General features: G+C 43.7%; 1 protein-coding gene across 3 annotated transcripts in view; it reads right to left on the reverse strand.

The window, feature by feature from the left end:
- Positions 1-2,415: 2,415 nt before the first annotated feature.
- CBR4 (carbonyl reductase 4) overlaps positions 2,416-16,705 on the reverse strand; it is a 32,185-nt gene continuing 17,895 nt past the window's right edge. For all 3 annotated transcript variants that reach the window (XM_083367992.1, XM_083367993.1, XM_083367991.1), the window contains 3 exons: positions 13,597-13,733; positions 5,334-5,468; positions 2,416-2,738 (listed from right to left, as the gene is read on the reverse strand). In XM_083367992.1, coding sequence (XP_083224118.1) covers positions 2,560-2,738; positions 5,334-5,468; positions 13,597-13,733 — 451 coding nt within the window. In that variant the 3' untranslated portion in view covers positions 2,416-2,559. The remainder of the gene's footprint in view (positions 2,739-5,333; positions 5,469-13,596; positions 13,734-16,705) is intronic.

Genomic DNA, 16,705 nt, shown 5'->3' on the forward strand with positions numbered 1-16,705 from the left:
TCTGGAGTAATTTTGGACCACTCCTCTGCACAAAACTGTTTCAGTGTAGCAATATTCTTGGGATGTCTGGTGTGAATCGCTCTCTTAAGGTCATGCCACAGCATTTCAATCGGGTTGAGGTCAGGACTCTGACTGGGCCGCTCCAGAAGGCGTATTCTGTTCTGTTGAAGCCACTGTTTTGTTGAATTACTTGTATGCCTTGGGTCATTGTCCTGTTGCATCACCCATCCTCTGCAGAGCTTCAGTTGGCGGACAGATGGTCGTACATTTTCCTGCAAAATGTCCTGATAAACTCTGGAATTCATTTTCCCATCAATGACAACAATCCGTCCAGGCCCTGAGGCAGCAAAGCAGCCCCAAACCATGATGCTCCCTCCGCCATGTTTTACAGTGGGGATGAGGTTTTGATGTTGGTGTGCTGTGCCTTTTTTTCTCCATACATAGTGTTGTGTGTTTTTCCCAAATAACTCAATTTTGGTTTTATCTGTCCACGTTTGAAGTTTGCAAAAGAGCACCTGGATGTTCCACAGCACTACTGGCAAAATATACTGTGGACAGTTGAAACCAAAATTGAGTTGTTTGGGAAAAACACACAACACTATGTGTGGAGAAAAAAAGGCACAGCACACCAACATCAAAACCTCATCCCCACTGTAAAACATGGCGGAGGGAGCATCATGGTTTGGGGCTGCTTTGCTGCCTCAGGGCCTGGACGGATTGTTGTCATTGATGGGAAAATGAATTCCAGAGTTTATCAGGACATTTTGCAGGAAAATGTACGACCATCTGTCCGCCAACTGAAGCTCCACAGAGGATGGGTGATGCAACAGGACAATGACCCAAAGCATACAAGTAATTCAACAAAACAGTGGCTTCAACAGAACAGAATACGCCTTCTGGAGCAGCCCAGTCAGAGTCCTGACCTCAACCCGATTGAAATGCTGTGGCATGACCTTAAGAGAGCGATTCACACCAGACATCCCAAGAATATTGCTACACTGAAACAGTTTTGTGCAGAGGTCCAAAATTACTCCAGATCGTTGTGCAGGTCTGATCTGCAACTACAGGAAACGTTTGGTTGAGGTTATTGCTGCCAAAGAAGGGTCAACCAGTTATTAAGTCCAAAGGTTCACATACTTTTTCCACCCTGCACTGTGAATGTTTCCATCTTATCTTCAATTAAAACATGACAACAGCTAATGTTTGTGTAGTATTATTTTAAGCAGACTGTGTTTTTCTATTGTTGTGACTTACGTGACATTTAGAGCGCATTTTATGGCCAATTCATGCAAAAAACCACATAATCCCAAAGGGTTCACATACTTTTTCTTGCAACTGTAACTTAATAAATTCCCACCAGAACTTATCTTCTCCCACGGGATGTGGGGATTAGCCATAGGTTGCAACAGTCCAGAAGGTTTTCTGGCAGTCTTTTCATAGAAGCACAGGGTGGGCACCCAGCAATGTAGTTTTCTATGTCCTAGTTCATCTTAGGTCACCAAAATTGCCTCCTGGCCAAGTGGAGGGTTTTCACAAAACCAAAATGGTACTGGCTACATGTCATGACACCTTTGCAAAATTTGGGCTCTTAGGTTGAATGGCACAAACAGTTTGGAACCTTTCCAAGCCAGACCCTCTTTCATTGTTATCTTCCCTTTATGGTTTCTACACTATTCATCTCCCTCCAGGGCTTCCCTCAGTTTTTGGGTCTCGTTATTTAGCTGCCTGAGGGGGAGCTGACAGAATTGGCCCCATAGAGCCCTGAGCTGCTAGCTGCCCCAAGGGAATGATCGAGTTAACTCATTCGTCTCTGGAGCTTTTTTATTGTGGTAGGCATGATAGTGTCATGGTTCTGATGAATGAGACAATTCAAACAAGTTGCAGGCATGTTATTTATCTAAAAGTCTTTGTAATGAAATGAAATATAGGCACTCATGGAGGGATGCCAGAATCTGAAATCTCCTCCCCCCAAATCCATCGTAACACAAATACAATGCCCGCCCTTATCTACATGTCATAAATCACATTATCCAATTAGTTTTACATATGAGGTCTCTCCTCCCATTCTGTATGTGAGCTTTTCTAATCTTCTCAAAATAGTCGTTAGAAAATTCCCTCCCTTCAAGATTCAGAGTGAAGCAGTTTAAACAAAAAGCTATCTCTTATATTGTCAGTGCAAAAACATGTCAATGTTTGCAGCATTGACATCCGCCCCCCCCCCTTAGAAAAAGGGACAGATAACCTGGAATTCTGCAGATCTTCAACTGGCTCTGAAAGTTGCCCTCCACATAGACAGAAGCCTTTCTGGGCATCTCATAAAAACGTCAACATATACAATGTTCCATTAGCCAATCGGAACAGGAAAAATACAATACTCTTAATAGATTTTTGAATATATTTATTTTAATCCTCTTGTATTTCCAAATACAACTAAAATGGAACCTTGTTATCTTTTCTTTCTTTTAACTTGAATTAAAATATAATAAGAAGGATATTGCTTAGATCTCTTTGGAGACTTTTAGAGTAGCTGAAACACTGAATTCATGTAGAATTCAGTGTTTAAATCAAAAGCTGCAAGCCTCCATCTATAACCAGAACAAGGCCTGTTACATAAGGAGTTTCTAAAAGGAATGCAATACTTTGAGCAACTTCCTGTGGCTGCCCAAATCTTCCAAGAGGAATTGTTTTTTTCAGCTCTTCTTCTTTCAAATGTGTTGTCATATCTGTATGAATGAAGCCTAAAAATAGAGAAGGGAGGAGTTTATGAAATAAAATTCTCCTGACATTAGTGTCATATGGCTTCAAAATTTAAATATCACCACTGGACAACTAGGAGTCATTTCGAGAATTTTTTTGCATCCAAATTAGCACAAAGTTATTTAATCCATAGTGCACTGTAGAATTAAATAAAATTTCCTTTACATAAAGGTTTGGCCAGAACAGATATGTTATCAATGCTTGACAACATATTCAGGTGTGAAGTGAAAAAGGCACTCATACACAAATCTGAGGGAGGTTTCTGTACTTCCAAGTTTGCTACATATGCAAACATACTCTTAAAACTAAATGAAATTTCATACATGACATAGACACAAAAACATACATACATAAAAATAGAAGGCAATTCATATTCATAATCTTAATGTTTATTTGGATGCCTATTCATCAGTCTGACAGTTCTTAGTTCGGCTTGCTCCAAATACAATATTTGCAGAATTGTAATTTTAGCAGAGTATAAATGAAGAGACATATGAATTTAATAAAATCAGCAGAGACTATGGCTGAGAAATATATAATAATAATAATAATAATAATAATAATAATAATAATAATAATAATAATAATAATAATAATAATAATAGTAGTAGTAGTAGTAGTAGTAGTAGTTGGAAGGGACCTTGGAGGTCATCTAGTCCAACCCCCTGCTCAGGCAGGAAACCCTATACCATTTCGGACAAATGGCTGTCCAGTCTCTTCTTAAAAACTTCCAGTTTTGAAGGCAGGTTGTTCCACTGGTTAATTGTTCTAACTGTCAGGAAGTTTCTCCTTAGTTCTAGGTTGCTTCTCTCCTTGATTAGTTTCCATCCATTGCTTCTTGTCCTGCCTTTGGGTGCTTTCGAGAATAGCTTGAGTCACTCCTCTTTGTGGCAGCCCCTTTATATGTTTTAGTTTCCAGTCCCCTAATCATCTTTGTTGCTCTTCTCTGTACTCTGTACTCTTTCTAGAGTCTCAACATCTTTTTTACATCGTGGTGACCAAAACTGAATGCAATACCTGATTTATTTATTGATTTATTCCTCTGTTAATGCAGCCTAGCACTGTGTTGGCTTTTTTGGCAGCTGCAGCACACTGCTGGCTCATATTTAAGTGATTGTCCACTAGGACTCCAAGATCCTCTCACAGTTACTACTATTGAGCAAGGTACCCCTTATACTATACCTGTACATTTGGTTTTTCTTGCCTAAATGTAGAACCTTTCTTTTTTTACCATTGAATTTCATTTTGTTAGATAGTGTCCAGTGTTCAAGTCTGTCCAGATCCTCCTGTATCTGAAGCCTGCCTTCTGGAGTGTTGGCTATTCCTGCCAGCTTGGTGTCGTCTGCAAATTTGATGAGTTCCCCATTTATCCCTTCGTCCAAATCGTTGATGAAGATGTTGAAGAGCACTGGGCCTAGAACAGAGCCCTGAGGCACCCCGCTATATACTTCCCTCCATGTAGATACGGTTCCATTGAGGACCACATGCTGAGTATGGCTGGTCAGCCAGCTACGAATCCATCTGGTGGTGATTCTGTCTAATCCACATTTTTCTATCTTATCAAATAGAAGGTTGTGATCTACTTTATCAAATGCCTTACTGAAGTCCAAGTAAATTATATCCACAGCATTCCTCTGATCCACTAATTTTGTCACTTGGTCAAAGAATGCAATAAGATTTGTCTGGCATGATCTGTTTTTGACAAGCCCATGTTGGCTTTTAGTAATGACTTTGTTTGCCTCTAGGTGCTCGCGGATTCATTGTTTGATTATCTTTTCCAGAATCTTCCCAGGTATTGAGGTCAGGCTGATAGGTCTGTAATTTCCTGGATCCATTTTTTCCCCTTTTTTGAAGATGGAAACTACATCAGCTCTTTTCCAATCCTCTGGTAGTTCCCCAGTGCTCCAGGATCTTTGAAAAATATAGTTCAGTGGTTCTGAGATCACATCTGCCAGTTCCTTGAGAACCTTGGGGTATAATCCATCTGGTCCTGGTGATTTGAACTCGTCTATTTTTTTCTTGGGATGTAAAACTGGAGGTTTTACTCAAAAGGCATAGTTTGAAAATGGTATTAGTATGAAAACAGTACATCATGAGAAGAGGAATCTATTTATATGTACCAATATGTGTTGCTCAAGTACATACCACAGTATCTTCACTTTTTCTTTAAAATGTATATATGCATTTATATTATATATGGACATACTTTCAGGTACAGTATCAAGTATTTACTCCCGCTATCTAACACCATTTGGCAGGATCTAAAAAAAAAAACCTGTGTGGCCACTTCAAGTGCCTCCCATATGTGTGTGCAAGTACAGTCAACAGTCAGGACTGTCACTGAAGTAAATTCGCCATCATCTGGAAAAAATTGTATAACTACAAGTAACCCTAGCAACCATTTTAATTTTCTTTAACAACTGAATATCAAGCTGATACAATTGTGCAATGTGAAATTTTGGAGAAATAACCACCCCATCTTTTATATAGCTATGTGCCCATGTTTTGTGACTTTCATATTCCAAAAATACTGAATCTTATGCAATAAGGAATAAGTAACTGAACCCAAAACTCACCTGGAACAACCATGTTGACTCGAATGTTCTTTCGTGCTACTTCTTTAGCAAAAGAGCGTGAAAATCCAACTAATCCTGCTTTGCTAGCACTATATGCACTCTGACCAGCATTGCCTTTTAATCCAACAATACTTCCTAAAATAAACATAAAAGTAATAAAGCCCAACTTTAAAATTTGTAATTATAGACGTTCAATTTACAATAACAGTACTGAATGTTGATAACCTAATTTTAAAAATTGCCCATTTTATTTTATTCAATTTGTTTGAAGGACTTACAATGAAAATTCAAACTTTTATTTGGATAAAATAACACATATATCCAATATAATAATATACCAACAGTAACTGTGGTGAATTAACAGGACATAAATATAATTACTTCTCTGCAGTTTTTGTTTTTATACATACTTAAAATAATATCAAATACAATAAATAAATAAAATCAATCTATACAGAAAACAATAAAGCTAAGTCCTTGTTACATTTTCTGTTTTAAAACTGAGTGAAAAATGTGCTTAATCATAGTCGTTTTTAAAAGCAACAACAATATAAAGAATATCTTCAATGCTACAGTGGAAGGTATTATGAAACTGTTATAATGTTTGGAATTTTTTGATTCTAAAGAAATAAAAGAAGTACTTATTTGTTTTGAAATACTGAAAGGAAATGTCAGAACCCATATCTATCCTGCTTTCCCATTTCTTTTCCTTGAAACTTAACATTAAGAAAACCAAGAACATGGCATCCGGCCCTCTAAATTCCTGGTAAATAGATGGGGAAGAAATGGAGGTAATGACAGATTTTGTTTTCCTGGGCTCCAAGATCACTGCAGCCAAGAAATTAAAAGACGCTTGCTCCTGGGGAGGAAAGCCATGGCAAATCCAGACAGCACACTAAAAAGCAGAGACATCACCCTGCCAACAAAAGTGTGTATAGTCAAGGCTATGGTCTTCCCAGATGCAATGTATGGCTGTGAAAGTTGGACCATAAGAAAGGCTGAGCGCCAAAGAATTGAGGCCTGTGAACTATGGTGCTGGAGAAGACTCCTACGAGTCACTTGGACTGCAGGGCAATCAAATCGGTCAATCCTAGAGGAGATCAACCCTGACTGCTCTTTAGAAGGCCAGATCCTGAAGTTGAAACTCAAATACTTTGGCCACCTAATGAGAAGGAAGGACTCACTGGAGAAGAGCCTAATGCTGGGAAACATTGAGGGCAAGAGAAGAAGGGGACGACAGAGAATGAGGTGGCTGGATGGAGTCACTGAAGCAGTAGGTGTGAGCTTAAATGGACTCCAGAAGATGGTAGAGGACAGGAAAGCCTGGAGGAACATTGTCCATGGGGTCGTGATGGGTCAGACATGACTTCGCAGCTAACAACATTTCTTTTCCTATTTTTCCCCTGACACAATTCTTACTCTCTTTTCTTCCTGGGTTCTGCCATACTCCTAGAGGGGAGGGGGGAGTGCTTGCGGGTTGTTGCCTTGACTTCCTCTATCACTACAATGTAACACTTTGCTTTCCTGCATTATTTCTTTCTGAACTTTCTGCTCTCTTGATGTCAGCTAGTAAAGGGGGGAGGAAGAAAGGAATGTAACCTCCAGCAACTGGTTTATCTCTGCGCTCCCATCGATGCCTAAACATCGGTGCTACAACTGGAGCTGGCCTGATGTTATCTCCTGTTTCCCACGATGGACTTAACACCTGGGTATTGGCCGATTTGAACCGACTGGATGAACCATGGGGAGGGGTTTTGCTTGAGACACTTTAACCTATCGATCTGTGTGGGAAACCTTCAGATCCTGTCTAGTATGCCTGCTATCAGCTTCTCCTAATAAAAGAAGTTTCCACCACTGGATGTGAAGTTCCGAGTAGAGCCGCAGTGCCTGGGATTTTTCCTAACCCAGGTCCTGAAATACATGGAAGAATATGGCCGAGACATTCCCTCCAACCAGGCCCAGATCTGCATCACGTAAGCAGTATTAGATGGGGTTGCAGCCGACTGGATCATGGACCTGCAACGACTCTGATGCTCCAGAGCTGCAGAACTTCAACCAGTTCATTTTCTCCCTCCGATGGCATTTCGAGGACCCATTGGCGGACCGGAAAGCCCACAAAAGAATCAAAACGGTGAAACAGGGGAGACGCCCTGTAGCCAAATACACCCAGGAGTTTAGAACCATCACAAGCAAGTCGAACTGGCCAGAGGACATCCTGCTCAGCCACTTCAAGGATGGCCTAAACTACAACCTCTACGATGCCTGCCTTCCCTGGGGAGACCCTCACCACTTACATGATTGGTACGTCCTGGCAGAAGAAGCAGAGATTGACCTAGCCAAGAGACATCGCAGAGGGAAGCCATGGAGCTAGTCACCATCCAAACCATCCCGTGAACCAGTGAAATCACAGCCCACTGCAAAGAAGCCCACCGGCTGTTTCAAGTGTGGAAAAGAGGGACATCACGCTGCAGAATGCCATTTGAGGAATCCTCAGGAAAAACCTGATAGGGCCCCAGCCGGAAAACCCAGGAAGTCACCAGCCAAGCCACGAGAGCCAGCCATGAGAGGCACCTAAGCAGTAGAGTTCCCCCCTCCTCCACTCAATGTGGGAAGGGAACTCTGGCCTACACTGCGGGAGCGTCCAACTCGTCAGATGACAACTTTGAAGACGAACCCCTGGTAAGTGGACCCATCGCACCCCTCACCCAGACAGTGACTATACTACAATGCCCGAAGCTGTAAAAGTTAGAGCCCTAATAGACTCCGGCTGTACACATTGCCTTATCAGCCCAACTCTGGTGGGGAATCAGGGCATTCCAGTGAGGAGGCTGAAGAAACTGATCTCATTCAGTCAATTAGATGGGTCCATAGCAGGGGGGATGCCAGCCACATTAGCCACATTGCCAATCCACCTTACCCTAGGTGACCACGAGGAAAGTATAACATTTGTAGTAACCCCAGGCATGAATTACCACCTCACTGACCTACGGACTGTGAAAGAGAAATCAAACCAGGAGAGAAGCTCCCAAAGCCCCGGCTGTATTCTACAAGCCCTGAGGAGTTGCAAGAAATGCAGAAATTTATAGACAAGAATTTAGAAAGGGGATTCATCAAGCCAGCTTCACCCAAGGTAGCAGCCCCAGTACTGTTCTGAGAGAAAAAGGACAGAACTTTGTGTCTTTGTGTGGATTACAGGGCTCTGAATACCATAAGCAAAAGCAACCTGTATTCCCTTCCCCTCATGAAGAATGTGCTATCGCACCTAACAAAGGGGAAGATTTTCACCAAACTGGACTTAAGAGAAGCTTATTACCGTATTAGAATCAAGAAGGGGGATGAATGGAAAACAGCTTTCATTTGTCCTATGGGGTGCTACCAATTTACAGTTCTGCCTTTCGGGCTGCAAGGAGCCCCTGCAGTTTTCATGCAGCTAATAAACGAGGTGCTAAGGGAGCACTTATACAAAGGGGTCTTGGTCTACTTAGATGACATCCTCATCTTCACAGAGTCAATGGAGAAACATGTAAAATTAGTCAGAGCCGTCTTAAAAAATTTTGCAAGGCACTCACCTCTACGCTAAATTATCCAAATGTGAATTTCATAAAGACAAAATAGATTACCTTTGTTGTTGTTGTTGTTGTTGTTAGTTGCGAAGTCGTGTCCGACCCATCACGACCCCATGGACATTCCTCCAGGCTTTCCTGTCCTCTACCATCTTCTGAAGTCCATTTAAGCTCACACCTACTGCTTCAGTGACTCCATCCAGCCACCTCATTCTCTGTCGTTCCCTTCTTCTATTGCTCTCAATGTTTCCCAGCATTAGGCTCTTCTCCAGTGAGTCCTTCCTTCTCATTAGGTGGCCAAAGTATTTGAGTTTCAACTTCAGGATCTGGCCTTCTAAAGAGCAGTCAGGCTTGATCTCCTCTAGGACTGACTGGTTTCAATGCCTTATAGTCCAAGTGACTCACAGGAGTCTTCTCCAGCACCATAGTTCACAGGCTTCAATTCTTTGGCGCTCAGCCTTTCTTATGGTCCAACTTTCACAGCCATACATTGCAATTGGGAAGACCATAGCCTTGACTATACACACTTTTGTTGGCAGGGTGATGTCTCTGTTTTTAGTATGCTGTCTAGATTTGCCATGGCTTTCCTCCCCAGGAGCAAACGTCTTTTAATTTCTTGGCTACAGTCCCCATCTGCAATGATCTTGGAGCCCAGGAAAATAAAATCTGTCACCACCTCCATTTCTTCCCCATCTTCCCCATCTATTTACCAGGAATAGATTACCTAGGATATTGTACATCCCCCAATGGCATAGAAATGGGCCCCCAAAAGGTCCAGGCAGTACTAAAATGGGCATCACCTTGCACGAGAGAGCAACTACAAAGCCTCCTGGGGTTTGCCAACTTCTACCGTCAATTCATTCCCTCATACGCTCATATAGCTTTGCCCATCACGAACTTGCTAAAAACGAAAGGGAGGGGGAGAACAATAAAGCCCAGCCAATCACTAAAATGGACAGTGGAGTGCCAAGCCGCTTTTGAAAGATTAAAGATTGTTTTCGACTGAACTGGTCCTAAGACACCCAGACAAACCATTCATAATACAAGCAGATGCCAGTGACGTAGCCGTAGGGGCTATATTACTGCAGGCGAATGACAAAGGGATACTACAACCCTGTGCATATAGATCCAGAAAACTATCTGACACAGAACAACGATGGGTGGTTTTGGAAAAGGAGGAGTACGTGGTGAGGTCGGTACTCCTCACCTGGTGACATTTTTTAGAAGGGAACAAAATCCCATTCCAGGTGTGGACAGACCATAAAAACCTGGAAGCTCTCAAAACACCAAGGAAGCTCTCCCCTAAACAAGCCCAGTGGTCGCAGCACTTTCACCGGTTTAATTTCACCATTAAACACCTGCCGGGGGGAGGGAAGAATTTCCTAGTGGACGCCCTATCTCGCATGCCTCAATATAATAGTACCCGACCTACCATCTCTACACCACTCATGCCTGAGATGCAGATGGCGGCTCAAGTAACCACCTGAGCCCAAGCAAAACTAAAGCAACCGTTAGCCAGCCAAGCAGGGATTGAATTTAAAAAAGCTTTAGAAACTGATGATTGGTTCCAAAGCCACAAGAACTTGTGCACAATTACAGATGGATTACCATCTGTAATCCATACATTCCAAAAAGCCAAAGAATTACATTCATGCAACTGTGCCATGATACAAAATCAGCAGGTCATTTTGGATTCGTGAAAACACTGCACTTAGTCAAAAGACAGTTTTGGTGGCCCTCCATTAAAAAGGACATTGAAAGTTATGTGGCCAGTTGCCCAACCTATGAAGCTGCCAAGAAACTGCTGCAACCAGTAGCAAGCCCCTCAGCACCATGGAAGGAAATTTTATTTTTATAGGGTGATTTTCTATTTATGTAAGCTGCCTTGAGTCATTGTAAGCTGCCTTGATTTTCTATTTATGTAAGCTGCCTCCAGCACAAGTGAGAGTGGTGCTGGACTGGCGGTTTTTGACTCATACACTCCTTCTGATTTGACATCATCTCTCAACATCTGACTGCCATTTCCTGAACTCACACGGCGCTTATGTTACTCAGGCACGGACTTATATGCCCTGAGGGGTGCTCCCCTCTCCTGGGTGCATCCCGCCTTCTTTTCTACCTCTCCTCTTGATGACGGGCCCAATTGTTGGGACCCTGAGAGATGGCTAGGTATGGATTGGGGTCTCTGGTTTATTATTAGGAAGAGACCCCTGATCTGTTTTTTAGCAAAAAATTTTCAGGGGTTAAGGGGGAGGGTTGGATTGCGGTTTGGGTTGGAATCTGGGGGGCTTCCACCAACCGAGTTTCAGTCCAGGCTTGTGACAGGTCGCGGTGGGACCGGGCTTGGGTTGGGCGCCGGAAGGAGGGGTGGGGTTGCAGATCCCCACGATGATTGGGAATGGCAACAGGTGGTTGTACGGGGGGCCGCATCAACATTCGGGAGCACGCCCCCGCTATCTTCAAGAGGTGGCGTGCTCCGACCCCCTGGATTTACCCTGTATTCCCGGGAGCAGGGATGAGCAGGCCCCTGAGCTCAGGCTGGTGTACCTTAACGCCAGATCGGTAGTTAACAGGGCTCTCCTTATCCGAGAGCTGGTTGAGGAGGAGCATGCCGATCTGGCTTGCATTACTGAGACCTGGTTGGGCTCAGAGGGAGGTGTCCCTCTGACTGATCTTTGCCCACCAGGTTTCCGTGTGCTTCACCAGCCTCGGGCTCAGGGAAGGGGTGGGGGTGTTGCGGTGGTTGTAAGGGAGACCTTGTGTCCGCGGGAGGCTACCGTTACTCAGATATTCGGGTGTGAGTTGCTCCTCCTGAGATTTGGCCCTGGGGTTCAGTTGGGCTTGTTGCTGGCGTATCTTTCGCCTACCTGTGTAGCAGCAGCCCTGCCAAAGCTCCTCGACACCCTCTCTGGGTTGGCGGTTGAGTTCCCCAGACTTATGGTTCTGGGGGACTTTAACCTGCCATCCTTGGGAGGTTTGTCGGGGTTGGCTTGGGAGTTCATGACCTCCATGATGGCCATGGACCTGACCCAGGTAATCCAGGCCCCGACTCATTGGGGGGTCACACACTCGATCTTATTTTTCTATCTGGACGGTGGCTTGATGATCTGGGAGGGGGATCTCCATCTATTATTCCCCTGTCATGGACCGATCATCATCTCCTGTGGCTGGCCTTCCACTTCACCCCCCCATCACGGGGTTACGGAACCGACCAGGTGGTTCCGTCCCAGGCGCCTAATGGACCCTGAACGGTTCCAGGAGGCGCTTGGATCTGTGCCTGCCATCTTCACTCACAGCCCAGTCGATACCTTAGTGGAAGCCTGGGAAAGGGCGGCCACGGAGGCACTCGACCGGGTTGTTCCCATGCAGCCCCTGACCCGGCGCAGATCCCGGCGGGCACCATGGTTCTCCATGGAGCTCCGGGAGATGAAGCATCGGAGAGAGCTGTTGGAGGTCCAGCCGGTCTGAGTCTGATCGATTGCAACTAAGAACCTTCACGAGGTCTTATCTCGCAGCGATAGAGGCAGCGAAGTCTAATTACTTCACTGCCCTCATCGCGTCCACAGATAATCGCCCGGCCGCCCTGTTTGGGGTGACGCGCTCCCTCCTGAATCAGGAGGTGAGAAAGATAGTGTTTTAATCGCCCTGTGCACCGCCCCGAGTCCCTTCAGAGAGGGGCGGTATATAAATCCAAATAAATAAATAAATCATGTGTGAGTAGGCGGCAATACAAATTTTCTAAATAAATAAAAATAAATAAAATTTTCAAAACCAACAGACGGCAGTGAGTCCTTGATCTCTTATACCCAGAAGACCCATGAGCATCAGCTACAAGGTGACAAAGTTTACAACTGGTAAGGAAAGGAAATAAAGACAGAAACTTAATGTAACACCCTAAAGGAGAATTAACCCATTCTGACACGCAGAACAGAGAAATGATCTACTGTACATGAATTAGTTGTTATTCAAATAGCTTGATCTGGCATACTGCAATTAATAAGGATGGTTGTAATCAGCATCCTTGACAGTCTTATAGTTTCTTAATGCATCAAAGAAAAGGAACAAAGATTATTAAGGAACTGGAGGCTAAAACATATTAAGAACAATTGCTGGAATTCAGTATGCCTAGTTTAATGAAAAGAAGGACTAGGGTTACCATGATAGTACTACTCTAATATCTACAGGGCTGTCATAAGGAAGAGAGGGTCAACCTATTTTCCAAAGCACCACAAGGCAGGACAAGAAGCAATGGATGAAAACTAATCAAGAAGAAAAGCAACCCAGAACTAAGGAGAAATTTCCTGACAGTTAAAACAATTAATCAGTGAAATGACTTGACTCCAGATGTTGTGGATGCTCCAACACTGGAGATTTTAAGAAGATATTGGACAGCCATTTGTCTGACATGGTATGGGGTTTCCTGCTTGAACAGAGAGTTGAATTAGAAGACCCCCATGGTCCCCACCACTGTTATTCTATTAAGTATCATTTTATGCTGAAATGTAAAGCACTTTCTGTAGGTAAAAGATACCACATACAAAGAATTTTAGATCCAAAATATTAGGGATTTTTATAATAACTTCCATATATATTAACTTATACAAAAATATTTTTAAACACAACTTACATTATTTCCAGAAAAATAATGTATTAAACATAGTACTAAAACAATGAATCCAAGTTTGTTTAGCTAGACATACCAACATTAACAATAGCACCACCCTGCTGTTGAATCATACTCTTTACAGCAGCTTTAGATGTCAGCATGGTTCCCAAAAGATTGGTCTGAAGCTGGGATATCATATCTTCAGATTTGGTTCGCAACAGTAGTCCATCCCTGGAATCAAGAAAAAAACTTAGTTGTATATAACTGATTACACTTGGGTCAATTCTGAATTTATTCTAATAATTTCATTATGAAGTTATGTACTTAAACTCAACATACTATATTTATAAAAGGAATGTTGATGGTGAAGAATTATCAAGCTTTGTATGTTTCCATAATATTTTACCTATGTATCTTTGCTTAAACTATCATTAAGCACATTGGTTTGTGCTTAAATTGTAAGCCGCCCTGAGTCTTCGGAGAAGGGCGGGATATAAATGGGATTAAAATAAAATAAAAATAAATTTTGTAAATACAATATATTTGAAGTTCTGAAGTCTTACAGAAGTTTAAATATCTTTTAATATGAAACTGATATACAGAAAACTCTATACAATTCTGTTTAGCATTTTATCAGTTTATAGATTCATAGGAATTAAGAGGATATTTCAGGATTATGTAATGATCTTCAGTTAAGTCAAGTGTGCTGTGGAACAATGCAGTCTGTCAGAATCTATTTACTGTATATTCCATTTCTAACCCCCTATCTGTGCAAACCTAAATCTCACCCCCTTACTGGATTCTGCCATTCCCAAGGAGAGGAAGAGAAGATGTTAATTGGCCATCTCTATCCCTTAGACCACAGGTTGGCAACCTGCGGCTCCGGAGCCGCATGCGGCTCTTTGAGCCGTCTCTTGCGGCTCCCAGCCGCCCGGTGCACGCGCACCTCTTCCAACGGGCAGTGGTGCGCGCGCACCTCTCCAAATGGAGAGTGGCACCGCCCGTTTGGAGAGGTGCACGCGCACCTCCCCGAATGGGCGGAGGTGCGCGCGCACCTCCCCAAACCTTTGGAGAGGTGCGCGCGTACCTCCGCGCGAATGGGCAGCGGTGCCGCTCTTTGAGGAAGCTGCTGCGGCCCGTCTGTGAAGCTGCCGAAAGCGGCAGCTTAGCAGACGGGCCGCGGCAGCTTCCGCAAAGAGCGGCGCCCCTGCCCATTCCGAGAGGTGCGCGCGCACCTCTCCGAACGACCGGAGGTGCGCGCGCACCTCCCCAAACCTTTGGGGAGGTGCGCGCGTACCTCCGCGCGAACGGGCAGCGGTGCCGCTCTTTCAGGAAGCTGCCGCTTTCGGCAGCTTCCTCAAAGAGCGGCGCCGCTGCCCCTTCGCACGGAGGTACGCGCGCACCTCCCCAAAGGTTTGGGGAGGTGCGCGCGCAACTCCGGTCGTTCGGAGAGGTGCGCGCGCACCTCTCGGAATGGGCAGCGGCGCCGCTCTTTGAGGAAGCTGCCACGGCCCGTCTGCAAAGCTGCCGAAAGCGGCAGCTTTGCAGACGGGCCGTCGCCATCGGGCAACCGGGAACCGGTTCCATCTCATTTTTTAAAAAAATGGCAGCCGCGTGCGTCCGCGCATGCGCAAAAAACCTTTTTGCGCATGCGCGTGCATGGACACACGCACGCGGCTCCCTCTTTTTTTAATTTGTGATGGAACCGGTTCCCAGTGGCTCTTTTTCTTTTTTAGGTTGCTGACCCCTGCCTTAGACGCAAGGTTGTTTATTCAGCCTGCCTGGAGGCCATCACAAAGACCAGGGAAGAAAACCTTTGAATTAAGAAGAACAAAGAAAGAGGGGGGATTCTGGTTTGTATCTCCGACTGGAATGTGAAGGGGAGGAAGTAACAATGTTGTAAATGTACTGATGTTTCTTTTCTCCCATGAGGGGTTTTGACACATGGAACCTGATTGATCCGAGACTGACCAAATGGTCTGAGGAGAGGAGTTTTTACTTGGAGACACTTTAAAAGTATCGATCTGCAACACAGTTTCCAGATCCTGTCTAGATTATCCATTGTCAACCATGTTTTATTAAAAGTTCCTGTTTGGACAATCCTGTCTCCAACACAGTTTCCAGATCCTGTCTAGATTATCCATTGTCAACCATGTTTTATTAAAAGTTCCTGTTTGGACAATCCTGTCTCCAAGAGTTCTTCTTTCCTAAGATATGGATTGGGTGTGGGTTCTTTGGCTAATTCTGAATCTAAGGATCCAGGAACAGGGCTGTGACATCAAAAGAGATCATGATTTCATCCTCATCTATAGTCACATCCCTGATTGTTCGAAGGCACTGTAGTGGAGAGTTAATGGAGTGTTTGCTTCCTCTTGTAAGGTGCCCAAGATTTTGTGTTGATTCTTTTGCAATGCTGTATGTAGGGGTCCTTGGTAGTAATATGATTGGATGGAGGGATATGCTAGGTTTGTGTATTTTGGGGCATCCATAGAAACATGGGAAGATGGGTCTGCTGCTTCTTATCCATTCCACAGTACACCTGACTTAACTGAATATATGAAGATTGAAGCACCAAGGATTATGGATCTCATAAACCTCTGCTTAACTACATATTTAATGAATAAATTTATCAACAAATTAAAGGTACACTTATGGGATCACTGCTTTGAGGACTTATAGTGGAGGTCATCATGTAATGCCTAGAAGCCATAGCACTTCCATAAGTACACCCAAAAATATGGATCAGATATGTAGACCACACCTTCACCATAATAAAAAAGACCAATTAGTATACACCCACAGAACTATCAATGTTTTTAAAGAAATTCAGTTGACTAGAGAAGAAGAAAACAACAATTCGCTACCCTTCCTGGACATACTGATTAGAAGAGACCACAATGGCAAACTAGAAAAGCATTTGTACAGAAAAATCACCCATACTAATTAGGTGCTACAATACCAAAGCAACTGTCAAGACTGATACTCACTTTCACCCACACTTCCTCTTCACTCACATGTTGACAATAATAGGGAGAGAATGATTAGAATACAGGGGAGGGAGAACGGTACTCAAGCATCCACCTGCATGTACCATGAGATCTTGATGGCATCCAAGGGCACCCTGAGCAGATATCCTGGCATTGCAGACTATTTCCCATACCAAAATGAAGAGGCGTGATTGATGGACGTTTTGGACTATGGGT

The sequence above is a fragment of the Vipera ursinii genome, assembly GCF_947247035.1.
Source record: "Vipera ursinii genome assembly, chromosome: 7".
Lineage (NCBI taxonomy): Eukaryota > Metazoa > Chordata > Lepidosauria > Squamata > Viperidae > Vipera > Vipera ursinii.